This window comes from Eulemur rufifrons, chromosome 20, assembly GCF_041146395.1.
Source record: "Eulemur rufifrons isolate Redbay chromosome 20, OSU_ERuf_1, whole genome shotgun sequence".
NCBI classification, from domain to species: Eukaryota; Metazoa; Chordata; class Mammalia; order Primates; family Lemuridae; genus Eulemur; species Eulemur rufifrons.
The window spans coordinates 42,088,018-42,106,481 of record NC_091002.1 but is presented as its reverse complement, the minus strand read 5'-3'; the positions used below and the strand labels follow the sequence as shown (position 1 = coordinate 42,106,481).

Sequence of the window (18,464 nt, the reverse complement as noted above, 5' to 3'; positions counted from 1 at the left end):
CGCCCGGCCTATATGTTTTAACTATGCCTATACCTTTGCAGAGTGCAGGCCTCTACCACCGTTCCCATCTGATGCCCCTTTATTAATTTTACACAGGATGGTTTCACAGTGACATTGGTGGTCTCTAGTCTAAGGATGAGGGTTTCAGACCAGTATTGGGACAATTATCGAGATCTGAATATGGGCAATAGAAATTAAATTAAAACTTTGTATCAATGTTCTGACTTTGAGAACTATACAGTGGTCATATAAGAGAATGTCCTTAGGACATGCACCTGAAATATTTAGGGGTAAAAGGGCATCGTGTCTGTAACCAACTTTCAAATGGTTCAGAGAGACCCCACACACAGAGAGAAGGAAGGACGAATCCAGTGCAGCAAAACGCTGACAATGGGGGGCATTTGGGAGTTTATTGTACCATTCTTACAACTTTTCCGTAAATTTAAAATTCTTTTTTTAAAAAATCACCTATGTTTTAGTTTTAAAAATATGGTTTCAATCTGTCATTCCCACCTGCTCCCAGGAAAAGGAAAAATCATAACATGATTGTGCCCAGGCCCCAGGCCCCATTAGGGCCCAGTGCAGGAGCCTCCAGAAAAGGGTTCTCAGTGCACGCATAGCAAGCAGGAGGATCCTTTGCATTTATCCAGGTCTGCAAAATGCCTGGACGGAAATTCCACTGAACATTAACGGTGGGTCTCAAGAGTTCCTGTTGTCCGTGGCCTCCAGTAACCATCCCCTCCCTGTACTGGCCCCTCCCCAGTTTTGTTCAAGTGTCCACCCCTGCCCCAGGCAGCCCAGGTGCCTCAGGAAAGTGACCCCATCCCCAGCTGCTTGGAGGGCATGATGGGTCAAAGGGCAATCTTATCCCCTGCTAGCGTGTGCATACGTTGCACGTGGGCCAATAAGGAACAAGGAACAGTTTACTGGAAGCCCTGGGCAGGTGTTTGAACGGCTTTCATAGAGACTAAACAGGAAGAAATTACTTTATGAGATATCTGAGCCTAGGGCTTTCAGATACTGCCCTGAGAACACCAGGTACAGAAGCCAGTCTGGCCTTCCGGAAGGTAACAGAAGTAAGATGCCACAGCCAATCATCAGCCGCTCTCTGAATCAAATATCCCCATGAACGAGTCCAGCTTGGCCCCGCCAGCACAGCTAGAAGCCCAAGGAGGCTGCACGAATGAGCCCAGGTGAAGCCAGCAGAAGCCACCGGCCAACTCACAGGATCTCGAGAAGTGTTACAATAAATCAGTGTTGTTTTAGCAACTAAGATTTGGGATGAACGTGAAGGTTCAGTGAGGTTATGACATGGCCTGGCATGCAGTAAGCATTCAATAAATGCTCGCCGTTACTATTGATCATGCATTTCTGTTCCCGTTCCCTGTGCCATTCACTCCCGCTGCCAGAGCAGCACAATCTGGGCCCATGATGAGAGGCAAGAAACCAACTCTCGGGGACACACAGGAATTTATTAGGAGGATATTGGGGAACTCCCGGGAACCCCAGGAGAGCTGGAGAGTCTAAGAAAGCAGTTCAGATACTGGAGGCCAAAAGGAAGGACTAATGCCTGCCACGGATGGAACCCCAGCTTTTTAGTTGGTCTCCTGAGAGAAAAACTACATTCCCCAGCCTACAGCAAAGAGTGCCGTGTGACTATGTTCTAACCAGTGGGACAGAAGCAGGGAAGTGTTGCCCGCTGGCTGGAATATGACTAAATGGCTAGAGCATGGGCAACCTTCTTGGACCCTGAGGTGGAAGCCACCTGCTACAGATGGTGGAGTGACCAGAGAGAAGGGGCCTGGTGATGGTGGAGCTGTCACACCACCTTAGGTCTCCTGTATCTGCATGAGAGAGAAAGAAAAGTCTGCCACGTTTAAGCCACTATAACTTTGGGAAATCTGTCACTCAGAGTCAAATCTCAACCAAACAAATGCACAGATGAGAAAATTGACACGAGGGGACAACAGTTGTGGACATGACACGAGAATAATTTCAACAACTACCAACACTGATTGAGCGGGGCCCCGCCCTTCCTGGTCACCTGACCTTTCATTACTCACAAATTGTCCTGGACTCCAGATGACTCTCATTGCCTGAGCAGCGCACTAAGTACACCCGCGCCTCCCGGCCTTTGCTCTTGTCCTACTCACCGCCCACTGCCTTAGGCTTCCCTGCCTTACCCTTTCTCCTTGGAGAAATCTTACTCATCATTCAGCAAGTTAACTTCTCTGAGGCTGCTTTCTCTTCTACAAACTGGGCAAATAGCAAGTGTGTGCACAATGCCTGGCACGCGGTAATAGCCACCTTCAGACAATAGTTCCCCACACCTTTCGCCCTGGTCTTCCCCTGATCTCAACCCCACACTCTGCAAGTAAAAAGATAGCAGAATAAAAGCAGAGAATTTATTGGATTTCTAGAACTATGAAATCCAGAGGGAAGTTACAGTTCAAGTAAGGTTTGTTCTAAGGGCTCAGTGTTAATAACAATAGCTAAGTGCTCGCTTCGGCAGCACATATACTAAAATTGGAAAGATACAGAGAAGATTAGCATGGCCCCTGCTCAAGGATGACACGCAAATTCGCGAAGCGTTCCATATAAAAAAAAAAATAACAATAGCTAAAATTTATGGAGTGCTTACAACGTGCCAGGCACTCTTCTAACCACTATATATTTATTAACTTGTTCATCTTCACAACAACCCGAAGAAACAGGAATACTATTATGATCCCCATTTTCAACATGAGGAAACTAACATCCTGAGAGAGTAAATATTTTGCCCATGGTCACATGACACACAGTGGTGGGGCTGAGACTTAAACCTAAGTCTGTCTGGCTGGAAAGATAGGGTGGCTTTGAGGTGAGGCTTGATCCAGCCATTCAAAGATCTCAGCAGGAACCTGGTTTCTCTTGGTCTCTCCTCTTTGCTTCCTCCAATGCTGAAATCACCCTAAGGATCACCCCATTTTGGCTGCCAGCAGAGTCTGATGAGACTTGCTTCCTCCTTCACATCCCAATTCCATGCCAGGATCCTGAAATTCACTGTGATTGGACCATCTAAAGTCACATGCCCATCTCTGCACCAACCAATCCACTATGTCCCAAGGGACTGGTCAGTGTTGCTTGGCTTATGCTAAAGGGATGAGGGTTGTCAGTCCCATACAAACCACAGGCTAAGAATAAGGACAAGACAGATTCCTCCAAAAATTTCATGGTATTAGTTCTATGAAGAAGGGGGAATGGCTGTGGGCAGCCAGAAACACATATCTACCGGCCCACGACTCACATGTACAATAAAACATTCTGAAATGATCATTTGGGAAAAAGGAGGCTTGGTTTGGGGACACCTGTGCCATAGCCCAGGCAAGCAGCATCTAGCCAGCCCTTCCATGACCCCCAAGGAAAGAGGCCTTGCTGTCTGCACCCTCACCCCGAGTTGGTGGCAGGGTCAGAAGGTGGGCACACTCAGGGTGTCGGCGGAGAGCCTGCCCCAGGACCAGAGCATATCTGGGGCACTTCCTGCTGGGTAGGAGGCCCTGCTGGGGACAGGAGAGCTGTGCCCAGGGACTGGCTCAGGGAGCAAGCGCCCTGGCTGGACACACAGCCTCTTGGTAGCCCCCTGACATCCTGACCACACAGTGGCCCCTGCTTGCCTCTGAGGCTTTTCTTGCAGCCTGGGAAACTCTGACTGAGCCTCCTCCCTCACCATACCCCCTCCCCATCTGTCCTTCTGCCAGGCTATGGCCTGGGTCCTTTAAGATCCCTCTGGGCTCCAAGCCCACTTCTTAACAAGCCTACACGTCCAGTCGAATCATTAAAATGCATCTGCAACAGAAGATTTTTAGAGCAGTGAAACTACTCAGTCTGATATAATGGTAGATACATGTCATTATAGGTTTGTCCAAACCCACAGAATGTATAACACCAAGAGTGAACCCCAATGTAAACTATCAACGTGGGTGATAACAATGTGTCAATGTAGATTCAGCAATTGCAACAAATGCACCACTCTGCTGGGAGAAGGTAACCGGCAGGCTGTGCATCTGGGGCAGGAGGTGTATGGGAAACATCTGCCTTTCTCTCAATTTTGCTGTGAAGCTACAGATGCTCTAAAAAACAAAGTCTATTGGCCTGCAGCCAATAAGGCTCCTTCCCACCTCAGGGCCTTTGCACTGGCTGTTTGCTCTGTTTGGAACTCTATTCACCTACAACCCCACAGGGCTTCCTCCTTCCCCTTCCAGTCTTTGCTGACACGTTACTTTCTCAATGAGGCCTTCCCTGGCCACCCTCGTTAACAACTCGACCTGCCCTCCATCCCTCCAACTTCCAAGCCTCCTAACTTGCTCTGCTCTGTTTTCCCAAAAGCAGGCATGAACCTTGTAGCATGTTGCAGTTTATTTCCTATTGTTTACTGTCCATCTCCCAGCCCCACCCAAGTATCAGCTCCATGAGGTGGAGATTTTGTCTTTTTTTGCTCACTGCTATGTTTCTAGTACCTCAAACGGGTCCTGGCATGCAGTATATGCTCAATAAATAATTGTTGAATGAATGAATAAATGGATGGGAAAGGATTTGAGATTATAGTGATGCTCATTTTTGCATTCAATTTTTGTACTTTGGAGCCTTAATAAATATGTAGAGGAGGGATCTTACACATTCCCCTAGACACAGGGCGCTGCATGTTCATGAAGGAACATCTGTCAGGAATGAGGCTTGATTCACCACAGGTCCCTTCCTTCCCAGCAGGGGGCCTGGCACAGAGCAGGTGTTGAAAATGTTTCCTGGACACACATATGGTCAGGCCGATGCAGAGGTGGGAGTGGGGAGGAGGTCTGCTGGCATGAGCCCCCCACATTTTTTTTTTTTTTTTTGAGTCAGGGTCTCACTCTGTTGTCTGGGCTAGAGTGCTGTGGCGTCATCATAGCTCACTGCAACCTCAAACTACTGGGCTCAGCCGGGCACAGTGGCTCACGCCTGTAATCCTAGCACTCTGGGAGGCCGAGGCGGGTGCATCGCTCAAGGTCAGGAGTTCAAGACCAGCCTGGGCAACATAGCAAGATTCCATCTCCACAAAAAATAGAAAAATTAGCTTGGTATGGTGGTGCATGTCTGTAGTCCCAGCAACATGGGAGGCTGAGGCACGAGAATTGCTTGAGCCCAGGAGGAGGCTGCAGTGAGGTACAATGACAATACTGCACTCTAACTGGGGCAACCGAGCAAGACTCTGTCTCAAAAAAAAAAAAAAAGAATAAAGTCTTGACACATGCTGCAGCATGGATGAACCTTGAAAACATTATGCTAAGTGAAAGAAGCCAGAAAAAAAGGCCACATATTATATGATTCCATGACATTGAAATGTCCAGAAGATGCAAATCCATAGACAGAAAGTAGATGAATGGTTACCAGAGGCTGGGGGAAGAGGGAAACAGAAAGTATCTGCTAATGGATAAGGGGTTTCTTTTGGGGAGGTAATGAAATGTTCTAGAAATAGATAATGGTGATCATTACACAACTTTATGAATATACTAAAAACCACTGAATTGTACACTTTAATAGGGTACACCATACTTTAAAAGGTATGCATGTAATCTATATCTAAAAAACAAGGATTAAAAAACTCTGTACTGCTAGGGCAAGATTTAACAACAAAAAATCCAATAGCAGAATAGTGTATGTATCCTTTGTGTAAAAAGGGGAGGACAATAAGAATATATATTCATTTTGCCTGTATTTGTATAAAAATACTGAAAGGATACATAAGAAACTAGTAAGTAGCTACTTGGGGTTAGAGTGGAAAGGGGTGGACAGGGCCAGGGCTGGGAGCAACATTGCTCAGTGTGCACCTTTCATATCATTTTGATTTTCAAAGCATGTGAATGTCTTACCAGTAAAAATAAAATTACTTTTAAAAATGTAAGTCAGATCATGTCATTCGTCTACTTAAAACTCTACAGGGAAAGGACTTCCCAGCTCGGTTTAAGCAAAAACCAAAGACCCTATATTCCCTTTCAAGGCCCTGCCCCATCTGCCCCTCTCCCTTCTTCCCTGACCTCACCCCCTCTCACTACCCTTGATCGGTTCCTAGAATACCAGAAACATATTCCTGCCTCAGAACTTTTGAGCCTGTTACTACCTCGCTTGGAGCTATTTGCCCAGATATTTGTGCAACTGGCTCCCTCATCTCCTTTAGGTCTTGGCTCCAACGATATCTCCTTGAACAGGCCTTCCCTGACTTTCCCCCTCCACCTTCCAGGAGAGCAGGGCTTCTGTCATGCTCCCTGCTGTTTCCCTAGACCAGTGCCTGGGCCAGGTTGGTGCTTAATAAACATCTGTGGAGCATATGAATGAAGGAATGAGTTATCTCAGGTGGTCTTTCCACCGCCCATCTGGGGCGGGCTAGGAATAACCAGCCACCCCATCCAACTTGGAGGCTCTGGGACACAGGCAGGGGGGTTGGAGTTTCGGAGGGTGTTTTCCTGAAATCTGAGATCCAGCCTCCACCAAAGCAACCACCCTCCTGCCTTAAGCTCCTGGCTTAAGAATCCAACCATGGCCGGGCGCGGTGGCTCACGCCTGTAATCCTAGCACCCTGGGAGGCCGAGGTGGGTGGATCGTTTGAGCTCAGGAGTTCGAGACCAGCCTGAGCAAGAGCGAGACCCCATCTCTACTAAAAATAGAAAGAAATTATATAGACAGCTAAATATATATATAGAAAAAATTAGCCGGGCATGGTGGCACATGCCTGTAGTCCCAGCTACTCGGGAGGCTGAGGCAGTAGGATCGCTTAAGCCCAGGAGTTTGAGGTTGCTGTGAGCTAGGCTGACGCCACGGCACTCACTCTAGCCTGGGCAACAGAGTGAGACTCTGTCTCGGGGAAAAAAAAAAAAAAAAAGAATCCAACCATGTAGTTAAATGATGCGAGGCCAGCCAGCTTCACCAGAATTTACCAGGACTTGGGCCGAAGCCTGTCCCTGACATTCAAAGGTGGCTTTTCCCTCCTGTGAGGAAGTGTGAGAAGGAAAAGGGGAGACAGCATGGGACTGGCTGGGGACAGTGGCTGCCCAGGGCAGGACCGCCCAGGAAACAGCCCTGGGGTGACTGGTAGCTGAGGAACCCAGGACTTAAACCCTCAGAGAACCAGGGCAGGATGGAGCCTCAGAAAGAAATTCTGGAAGGAGATTTTACCTCCCTTCCTGCTCCCCCCAGGCACCTCTTGGGTCCTTCCACAGCTCCTGTGTGATCACACTACATGGAATTAATGTGAACAATTATCGTGTACTTTGTAGTCAGCTAGACCTGGGGTAAAATCCTGCTGCTGTATTTACCTGCTGAAGTATTAAAGGCATCTGAGCCTTAATTCATCCCACAAGCATTCGTCGAGCTTCTACCACGGGCCAGCAGCCGCGGAGCGGTGAACAAAGCGAATCTCTGTCCTTAGGAGCTTGTTTTGTGGTAGGAGAAACAGAAACTGCAAGTTCATTGCCCATGACAAAGCTGTGAAGACAAAACCGGGTGATGTCACAGTGACTGGAGCGGGGACAACTTTGAGCAGGGTGGTCGGGAGACGCCCCTCTGAGGAGGCAACATCATTGGTTAGGGAGAGTAAATGAAATGTTCTTCTGCGAGCTCTCGGCCCAGCGCCTGACAGATATTAAGTGCTCAGCAAATCTTACAGCGACTCTCATTGTCATTTCCAGCAGTTTACTGTCTTCTTCCTGCGGAGAGCATGAGCTCCTGGGGGGCCAGGGGAGGCTCAGGTTTCTCCTCCCTGGGCGCACAGCACAAAGCTGGCACCTGGGTGACGATGTGCTCGGATAGAACCTCCGCACGCGGCAGGACTTGATGAACTAGTCCATTGTAAATCAGGCCCGCTAGGGAGCACTGTATAAAGAGCCCACCAATGGTCCCTGGCCGCGGCCCTGGCCCTGTCGGGCCCCGCGCCCTCCCCTCGCGTTCCTTGCACACAGCAGGCGCTTAACGCTACGGCCCGGAGTGCCCGTTTCTGGGCCCGTTCTCGGCCCGCCGCACAGGCCCGCAAGCGCAGGCCGAGGCCGGCCGCGCCGCGTGTTCCCGAGGGGACGCGGCGGGCACCGGCAGGAGCGGGCGCGGTAGGCGGGGACGCGCCCCCAGCGCACGCTTCCGCGCCCAGCTGCGCCCAGCTGCGGCCCGGCCCCCGGCGCGCCGCGGTTGGCTGCGGCTCGGCGGCCGCCGATTGGCCGGCGCGGCTCTGATTGGCTGTGACGCGCGGCCGGGCGAGGTCCCCGCCCGCGCCGCTGCCGCGCCCGGCGCTGGGCGGTCATTGGGCGTTGTGATCTCGCCGCGATTCCGCGGCCCTGCCGCCGCCGCCGCCGCCGCCGCCAGCGGAGCGCACGGGGCTGGCCGGGCGAGTGGCCATGGCGGGCGCCGAGGACGGGCCGGGCCAGCAGCCGGAGCTCGACGAGGACGAGGCGGCGTATTGCCGGCGCTGGGGCGCGCAGCACGCCGGGGCCCGCGAGCTGGCTGCGCTCTACTCGCCAGGTAGGACCTCCGGGCCCCCCTTCCAGGCCTGCAGTCTGCAGCCCAGGCTGCGGACAGCGACCCCCGGTCCCTAGATCGGAAACCCAGCCTCGGGCTCAGATGCGGAACTTCAGCCCTGGTTTCTAACTTGCAAATAACGCCTCCAGTGTCCGTTCCAAACCCAAATCAGAACCCCAGCCGCGAGGTTTCCTGGCTGCAGAGAGACTCCCCAGCTCAGGAAACTACCATATCAGCTCTATGGGCGACAGAGCTCCCGTCGTATTCCCAGATCCGAAATCCCAGCTCCAGGATACCCTCGACTGCAGAAAGCACCCCTAGACTTAGGAACCCCCACTCCAGGACCAGGTCCAAGCCCAAGACAGCCCCACAACTATAATCACTGCCCCGGGCCTCCTAAAAGTCACACCCCATCCCGGGTTCCCCAGATAGGCAATCCACATCCTTGTGCCTCCTCTGCGCCTCAGCCAGGGCCCTGGGCTGCAAACAGTAACTTCAGCCCCCTAACCTGGAACATCAGTCCATCTGCTCAGGGAACTCTAACTCAGGGACTCCCCGCTGCAGAGTGCCCCAGACACCCTTCCCCCAAAGCCGCATCCTGGTGATAGTTTCAGTGGCTACAGACCGGGATCCTCTCCTCTCCTCTCCTTTACCCGTCCTGGGACCCTCCAGTGAGAGCATCAGCCCTCACCCCCTACTCCTGGATCCTCGGTGGTGAGGGGACTGCAAATGTCCCAGTTTAAGCTCCCGGCCATGCATAAGCCCCAACTCCAGCCCTTGCCCCTCCCCCACATCTACATATCGGCCCCCTTCATTAGGACTTGGGGGGCGGAGCCCCCAGATTCTCCAGACCACACCACAACTTGGAGACCCTTGGTCCCTCTCTGCCCCTTTCCCACAGGCCAAAGTCTCTGCCTAGCTTCCTCCTGTTTTGCTCACCAGTCACTCTCCTGCAAGCACCAGCCACCACCCCTCCATGTGAGCCCCAGGAATTTCCTTGCCTGGTCACTGGGTGGCCTAGTGTCCTCAGGGGTTAAGGAAGTGCCTTTGAGAATGCAGAGTCAGGTGACTGGGAGGCCCTTCTGCCTGGGTGTCAATATCACATCAAGCTTTGTTTGTGAAACATTCTGACATCTTTCCTTTTGCCTTGGGACAGCCACCATGCACAGCCCTTGCCTGGGGTGTGCCTAGGACCATCCCCACTTGGCTTCCTGCCCTGGCTGGCCTGGGTTTGATGAGTCTCTACCTTAAGTGGCTGCATGACCTTGAGCCATTTCCTTTCCCTCGATCCTCTGGTTTCTGTGTGTGACTTTTCACACCTGACTTGGGCACCTGGTCCATGCTGCCATGGTTTCTTCAGCCCGTACCCCAGATACTGCCTGCTGTCCCTGGGGCAGGCCAGGGTTGGCATCCTGACTCTGCTACTTAGCTGTGTGACCTGGGCCAAGCCGTTTTCCCTCTCTGAGTCCCAAGTTTCCTCACCTCTGAAATGGGCACAAGGTGAAGTTTATTTGCCCCTTAGTGTTGTTAGGAAGAGGAAATGAGGTCATCTACTTGGTGCAGTACCTGGCATTCGGTAGGTGTGATCCCTCATTTTAAGGGTCAGGCCCAGAGAGAGGTCAAGGTAATTCCCCGAGGCCACACAGCCTGGCCAGAGAGAGGCCTCCCCATATTCTGACCTTGCTGTGAGGTGAGCCACCTCGCCTGTCTGGTCCCCAGGCTCCCCACCTGGGAATTGAGGGGAAGGAGTCAAAGGCCTTTGGTGTCCAGCTCTGCTGCTCGAGTAAACTCTACCTGCTTTCAACCAGCTCCCCCATCATCCCCAGGCATTCTGAGCCTCCCCGAGGGACCACTGTCTCCCCGCTCTATCACGACTGCATATCTGTCCATTTCTGGCCCCCACGAGTGCCCCTCACTCTCTGTAGAACAGCCGTGTGGGAATCTGAGGCTGCAGACAGCCTCCTGGTGCCCCAAACCTGCAGTCAAGGCTCCTTACCTCCTCCTGACCTGGAGGTGGGTAGGAAGGGGGGGACACTTACCAAACTGGTTTCTCCAAATTTGTTTCAGGAGGCCTCTCTCTGCCTCTCTCTGGCCGGGCTGTGTGGCCTTGGGGAAGTACCTTGACCTCTCTGGGCCTGACCCGTAAAATGAGGGATCACGCCAAATACATATTGAGCACTTAAGTTCCAGTCCCTCTTCTAGGCCCTGGGGGCACAGCCATGAACAAGACAGAAAAAAATGGAGCTGACATTTTAGTAGGGAGCCAGGCAATAAACTCAATAAATAAGGAAAATATCTCATACGCCCAACAGTGGCAAGCACTATGGAGCAAATATGCAGCAGGAAAGGAGGAAGTGAAATGTTGGGGAAAGGGTGACATTTTAGAGAGGGACAATTCAGCTCTCACTGAACAAGTGACATTTGAACTGAGACCTGAAGGGAGGAGGGGCAGGAGGGAGGGAGCTGCGAGGATATTGAGGAACGAGGGAAGCAGCAGGTGCAAGGGCCCTGAGGTAGGAGCATCCCTGGCATATTCTGGAAGCATCTTGAAGGTCTGTGGGCTGGAGCAGAGGGAGCAAGGGAAGAGTGGGAGAGATTCCTGGGTTCCAGGAGCTGAATTTTTGAGATTCCTGGGGCCAGAGGTGGTTTGGCACCGTAACAGTTGACAGGGATAATAATGGCAGTTAACACAGTTGACATTTATTGAGCACTGACTGTGTGCTGGGCATTTTCCTCACATGCCCTCATTTCCTCCTCACCACAGCTGTCTGAGGTGCCCCCGACAGGAACCCCATTCTACAGAGCAGGAAGCCAAGACGGCTCCTCACCCCACCACACGCGTGTTCTTCCTGAAGCGTGTCCTGGTTGGGATTAGGCTCACATCTGCGCCACCACATGGGAAGGTCGGCGAGGACAGGGACTGCGTCTCTTTGGTCTGCCTGAAGTGCCTGGCACTTCATGAGCACCCAGCCACCTTTGGAGTCGCAGTGACCTGCCGTGGTGACATGGTGGGTCAGCAGCAGGACCAGAACTGGAACACAGGGCAGAGGCGTCCTGGGTTCCGCGTCTTACTCCTCGCTATGGGAGTGAGCCAGCAGGGGTGGCCATGCGGGCTGGGGGGCTGGGGGGGCGGCAAACGTTCCGTGTCAGCGGAACAGCATGTATGCAGGGCCTGCCGGGTGCAGGGCGTGGGCCCGCTGTATGCAGAGGGCAGCGTGGGGCGGAGGGAATGGAGAGGGGTGAGGCAGAGAGGTGACCTCGGCCTGATCCTGGGGGTCCTGAGTGTCCAGCCCAGGAGTGGGGGCCTGGTCCTGTGGGACTCAGGAGCCATAAAGGGCCTACTCCGGGTTTGAGTTTCGCAGCAGCGGCCCACCTTGTGCCAGGCGCCAGGGTTCGTGCAGGGCCTGGCGAGCTTGCAAGGCCTGTCCCAGCTGCACAGACACGCCGCGAGGTGTCTAGCTTGCCAAGAGGTGCCAGCCGAAACCTGGCCATGTGTGCCACTCTCGGCTGTTCCCGAAGGGTCCTGCATCCAGCCATCCCCCCACTCTAGACAACTATGTATGTCCCCTGCCTTGAGGGACACAGGGACTCAGTGTGGGGTGAGGGGCAGGGTGGAGGTGTCAGGCGTGGGTGGGAGTCCTGGGCTGTAGTCCCAAAGCAGCCTGGAGGTTCAGTCCCCCAAGGAACCGAGGACAGAGGCTTGGGGCCCCTCCCTGGCCAGGCCTCGTCCCTGCCATACTCTGGGCCGAGCTTTCTGTCTGTCTCTGTGCCTGTCCTCCCTGGTCACCCCTTTCGCTTGTCTTTGTCTCCCTCTCTCTCCCTGTCCCTGTTTCTCATCTTTCTTTGATCGCTGCCCTCTTGTCTCTCTTTGTCCCTCTGTCTGTCGTCCTCTCATCTCCATTCTCTCTCGACATCTTGTCCCCCCATCTCCCTGAGGCTGAGGGTGTCCTAGTGGCCAGAGGCTGTCAGAAGTGCAGGTTATTTGGGGCTTGACTGGAACTGGAAGAGTCGGGCCGGAGGCCAAGTCTTTGGCCAGAAAGCAGGATGGCAGGGGCCTGGCCCTTGGCCTCCCTGCTCCTCCCAGCCCTGCACGCCCACTGCTCGAGCACAGCCCCCTCCCCGAGCCAACAAGCGGTCACTACTGTAACTCAGCCCAGATCGTCAACCTTTGCCAAGCCAGGGGCCTCCAGCCAGAGGACAGCTTGTGTCTTGAGCACACTCCCACCTCTGGCCTCAGTCTGCCCATCTGCAAAGTCTGACTCCACAGGCCCTGCCAGGCTGATGGTCCATGCTGTGACTTTGGTGACCCTCAGGTGACTTTGTACAAGTCACTTCATCTCTCTGGGCCTAGTTTTTCCCTTCAAGGATGGGACAAATGGTTCCCAGCTCACAGGGGGTGCGTGTGGGGATCACTGGGACCCGTAAGCACTGTGCCTGGCACATACTTGGTGCTCAGTGAAGGCCACTCATTATTGTTTGTGTAATTTTTATGGATTAGAATTGAGGCACTTGGTCTGCAGAAAGATCCAGGTTCCAGAGGCCAAAGAGAGATGGAATTTAGAAGGAAAAATACTTAGATTTCAGGGACATTCTCCATGCTGTGGGGAGAGAGCTGGGCCATCTTTGGGATCAGGACAGCCCCGCACATCCAGTCTGGCACATCCCATTTATGAGTCCAGGATCCAAGCCCAGCTCTGCACCTCAGTGTCCTTATCTGGAAAATGGGATCACACATTTCCTTCCTTGAGGGACTGAGACTCGAATGAGAGACTGCCTTGAGCACAAAAACTCAGAGGACTGCAGGGGCCTGGCCAGGGCTGCCACCAAGGGAAGCTCCCCAGTGTGAGGCCCTGGGGAGGGGGAGGACCAGGGTGACCCTGGAGCTCATGCCCCATCGGATCGGCGCGGCCGCTACTGCCAGGCCCAGCGTGGCCAGAGCCCCGTGTTCTCAAAGGAAGCAGGAAACTAGGAATTTTACATGATTTTAAAATGTAGCTTGTTTTTTTTTTAAACTGAGCAAAACATGCGGAGTGAGCGGTTTGCGACATCTGTGATGTGGGCCATGCCCTGTACCCCAGCACGGGATAGGCCTCCAGGGTGTCAGCCATTGTTGCTGGAACTGTTATTTGATCATGTTGCTGTCAGCTCTGCCCATTTTCTGTCCTGCATGCTGACAGGGAGGATTCGCCTGTCCTTTACTTCCTCTGCTTCTTGTCCCCCCCAGACCGCCCCCCTGGGGCTCTCTACTTCTGAGCCCGAGGCTGGCCACAAACAGGAATTGCAGAGGTGGGCGCCCTGCTGGGTCTGGCATGGGGATCCCTCTCAGGGGCTGCTGGGTCAGAGGGGCCCTTGCCTAAGGGCAAGGAAGAGGAGCGCTAGGCCGGCTGCAGTGTGACCTCTCTTGGGGTCCTTGTCCCTTCTGGGCCTCAGTGTCCTTTTCTGTAAAGAGGGACCAAGGGGACATGGCTCTGGCATGTCCCTTCCTGCTTCTGAGCTTGGTCTTTTCACGGGGCGAGAGGAAGGCAGCTGTCCTGGTTCTGGTTCAGGGTGGGTTGGGAGCCTCGTGCTGTTGTGTGACCTCGACAAGGCCCTGCCCCTCTCTGAGCCTCAGTTTCCCTGCCGGGACAAATGGGGAGCCCTTTACTTCCTTCCCAAAGTGCGTCGGTAAGGGAGACAAAGCCTTGGAGTTTTGCTTTAGGATTGTGGCCGGGAATTTGCTCATTCCAGAAGCATTTATTGAGTACCAACTGAGTGCCAGGGCCCTGGTGAGTGAGCCAGACACAGTTCTGGCCTCCTGAGTTCGCATTCGGGTAGGGGAAGACAAACAGATACAGGCCACAGTCCTGAGTGATGGGCCCCATGCTGGGGGCGCACAGGGGTCAGAGGAGCCATCATGGATGGCTTTTTGGAGGCGGAGGTTTCCAGGTTGAGCTCTGTAGGAGCCACGTCAGATCAGCCAGGTGCAGAGGGGGAGAAGCCTCTTCAGGCTTGAAGCCCTGAAGAGAAGAGAAGACAGATGCAGGAGGAGCCCTCCTTATCTGCCCTGGCCCTGACTCCTTGGCTAGTCACTCACTGGGTCCCATTTGGTCCCATTGCTTAGCAGGCCTGGGCTCCTAACACAGATGTTGCCAGGGCAATACAGTGGTGGCTGGTAGAGCAAGGGACCAGGGGCAGCAGGAGAGAACAGAGTAGGGTGAGAGCAGGGTCTTAGGAGCCAGACCCTCTGGCCACAGAATCCTGATCCATAGCGGACTGGCTGGGTGCCCTTGCACTACTTGCTAGACCACTCTGACCCTCAGTTTTCTCATCTGCAATAGGGCGTCACCTTGGAAGGTGCCTAACACATAGTAGCTGCTCCATAGATGTTAAACACTAATGATAAAATTGTTATTAAAGGTCTTTTGTGCCTTTGGGAGCAGCTGCCTGGGGCATACCCAGGGGTGTAGTCACACGTTCTGTGTCACTCACATGTTTTTATACCCTTTTTTTTTTTAATTTTAATTTACAATTAAAAGAAAAAGTTTTGATGTGATAGTGCATGCAAAAGGAGTAAGTGAAAGGCCAGTCTCAACTATACAGATTTTTTTTTTTTTTTTTTTTTTTTTTTTTTTTTTTTTTGAGACAGAGTCTCACTCTGTTGCCCAGGCTAGAGTGAGTGCCGTGGCGTCAGCCTAGCTCACAGCAACCTCAAACTCCTGAGCTCAGGCGATCCTCCTGTCTCAGCCTCCCGAGTAGCTGGGACTACAGGCATGCGCCACCATGCCCGGCTAATTTTTTCTATATATATTTTTTAGCTGTCCATATAATTTCTTTCTATTTTTAGTAGAGATGGGGTCTCGCTCTTGCTCAGGCTGGTCTCGAACTCCTGAGCTCAAACGATCCGCCCACCTCGGCCTCCCAGAGTGCTAGGATTACAGGCGTGAGCCACTGCGCCCGGCCAACTATACAGATTTTTAAAAAATTTTTTCTTGCATAAATGGTTACTGTATGAAACTTTGCTTTCTGCACGTACCTGTATATCGTGGGCATCCCTCCGTGTCCACACGCAGACGGCTGCAGAGTTGCCCTGGACTGAGTTAATTTGGCCAGTCCCCAGGTGATGGACACTCCGGTTACTTCCACGTGAATCAGTCTGAGTTTTGACAGCTCAGGGCTGCAGTGAGGTAATCGGCTTGTCCGTGCGCACGTGCCTGTTAAAAATACGTGCCGCTCTTAGCTTTGTTACCTGGGAAAAAATATGTGGCAACATTTAAATAGGAGAGTTTGCCTGATGTCTGGCTCGCCTTGAGAGTCAGAAGCTCTGGCCTCGCTGGCCCACACTCCCGCTTGGCACAGTCAGCCCGACAACAGCCATGCTTCTAGGAGCCCCGCTGTCCCCAGGGCCCTGTTTGTCCTGCTCGTTGCCTGGAGTCTGCTTGACGGAGGTCGGGCAGGGTCTGCGCCTCCGGGATTAACAGCCGTTTATAGGTCTCTACCTCCAAATAATTACCTGCAAAAGGGCATTGGTGATGCCATGAAGATTCCGGTTTTTTAAAAAAGAAGCTTATTAAAGTTGCCTCAGGTGTCTCCAGAGAGAAGCTGAATGGGCCTGGGAGACCAGAGTTCTGGTCCTGTCTGCCAAAGACCTGGTATACACAGGGCCAGCTTCATGGGCATGTGACCCGTGCGCAGGGGCCTGCTCTCTGAAGGGTCCCATACTCGGTTTAATGCATCCAGTGTTGAGCGTGTGACCTTGGGCAGGCCTTTCCCCTTCTCTGGGCCTCAGCAGTATGATCTGTGAAATGGGTAGGTTGTGGTTGGCCCTGTAGGTAGACATGTTGAACACAGTTGAGAGCCCCCATGGGGTCGCAGCTCTACCTGGTTTTGGTCCCCCAGCCTTTGCCACCTGTCCACACTCACCTCTCACCTCTGCTCCCTGCAGGCAAGCGCTTCCAGGAGTGGTGCTGTGTGGTCCTGTGCTTCAGCCTCATTGCCCACAACTCGGTCCACCTCCTGCTGCTGGCCCGCTGGGAGCACACGCCCCTCGTCATACTGGGTGTTGGTGAGTGCCTGAGGCTTCGCTGCCTGCCTCAGTTTCCCCAGGGGGGCAGGGACCTACCCAATGACTCACCCGAGTGCGTGTGGTGGGGGGTGCTCTCCTGTGTACGGGTACATGCTGTGGGGGCCCCGCCTCCCGTCCCCATCTCAGTCAGTGGCACCTCCCTACGTCCTGTCACTTGGGCCCCAAACCTGGATATCATGCCCGGTTCCTCTCTTTTCCTCACCTTCCACATCCAGACATCAGCAAATGCTGTTGGCTCTACTTTCAAAATGCACGCAGGATCCAGCCACTACTCCTGCCTCCACTGTCCCCGCCTTGGTTCAGCCACCAGCCTCTCCTGCTTGACTGTTTCAGGGACCTGCTCCCTGGTCTGCCTGCCTCCACCTGTGTGCCTACCATCCTGCCTCCACACACGGCCAGAGGGATCCTGTCAGATCTCACTACTCCCCTGCTCTTAGCTGCCCACTTAGATGAAACAGCCACTCCGCAGGCTTCCTGTCAGCCCTCACTCCACTGTGCTCCTGCCACGCTGGCCTGGCTGTGCCACCACGCACTGATACACGCCTACCTCAGGGCCTTTGCATGGGCTCTTCCCTGGGCCAGGAACTCGCTTCTCACAGACATCTACACGGTTTACTCCCTCACCCCGGTCTCTGCTCAGGGAGGCCCTTCCTGATTGCCCTCCAGAAATAGCAGCCTTGGCCGGGCGCGGTGGCTCCTGTCGGTGTTCCTAGCACTCTGGGAGGCCAAGGCGGGAGGATCGCTTGCGCTCAGGAGTTAGAGACCAGCCTGAGCCAGAGCGAGACCCCGTCTCTGCTAAAAACAGAAAAATTAGCCGGGCGTCATAGCATGCACCTGTAGTCCCAGCTACTCGGGAGGTTGAGGCAGGAGGATTGCCTGAGCCCAGGAGTTTGAGGTTGCTGTGAGCGAGGCTGACGCCACGGCACTCTAGCCCGGGCAACAGAGCGAGACTCTGTCTCAAAAAAATAAAAAAAAAATAGCAGCCCTGTCACACACTATCCCCGCACCCCACACTTATACAATTGTATTTCTTTATTTGTTTATCATCTGTCTCCTGTCACTCAAATGTCAGCTCCCTGAGGGCAGAGATTTTTGTCTGTTTCATTCACATAGCCAGTACTCAGTATTTATTGAGTCAGTGAATAAATGAATGAATGAATAAGCAAACTGCAGTTTATTACTATCTCCTGGGTGTTTTCCATCAGTCAGTCCTTACCCATCCACAGCCTGGGAGGTAGATGCTAAGGTTGTCATCGTTTTCCAGATGAAACTGAGGGCCAGAGAAGGGACCAGCTCAGAGTCACACCTCAAGCCAGAGGCACAACGTAATTCTTGAGATAGTGTCTCCACCCCAGGCCCCAGATGACTCAGTTTCCTTCCCCTCTACCCGCCACCGCTCCCCTCTTCCCTGTGACTTGGGCACCCATCCCCTCCCTGTCCTGGGCTCCCAGGCCAAGGGGGCAGCTGTGCCCTTGGTCCCTCGTGGTCCTTCCTAAAGATTCAGCTCCCACAATCTCATTATAAGCATTCTGGCTGCCTAAGCCAATAGTGCTCAGGCTGGCCAATTGAGCCATCTGGGCCTGGTGGGGGTGGGCATGCGCTGGGGGGCCGGCCCAGCTGGAGGGGAGAGAGTTTAGCCTGTCCAGTGCGGGAAGCCTGGGCCCTGCCTACAGGAGCCAGGCATAGCCCCACCCAGGCACAAGAGGGACCTGCACCCCCAGCCCCTCTGCCTTAGAGTACCACATTCAAGGGCAGGAATGTGGACAGTCTGAGCCTCAAGGCCTCGTCTGAGGATGGTTATGAGCAGGCCCCTAATCGATTTAAATAGCTGCCCTGATTTGGATTCAAGTCCCGCTCCACTACCTCCTGGCTCTGTGGCCTTGGGCAA

The 18,464-nt window shown here is 53.4% G+C and overlaps 1 protein-coding gene and 1 non-coding gene across 3 annotated transcripts in view; both read left to right on the top strand.

Moving 5' to 3' along the window:
• Nucleotides 1-2,496: 2,496 nt before the first annotated feature.
• On the top strand, nt 2,497-2,603 carry LOC138401271 (U6 spliceosomal RNA). Its single transcript, XR_011236435.1, has one exon. It is a non-coding gene; the product is annotated as a U6 spliceosomal RNA (small nuclear RNA).
• Nucleotides 2,604-8,324: 5,721 nt separating this feature from the next.
• Nucleotides 8,325-18,464, top strand: part of PEDS1 (plasmanylethanolamine desaturase 1) — a 25,257-nt gene continuing 15,117 nt past the window's right edge. For both annotated transcript variants that reach the window (XM_069496380.1, XM_069496378.1), the window contains exons 1-2: nt 8,325-8,517; nt 16,436-16,555. In XM_069496380.1, the coding sequence (XP_069352481.1) occupies nt 8,394-8,517; nt 16,436-16,555 (244 nt within the window). In that variant the 5' untranslated portion in view covers nt 8,325-8,393. The remainder of the gene's footprint in view (nt 8,518-16,435; nt 16,556-18,464) is intronic.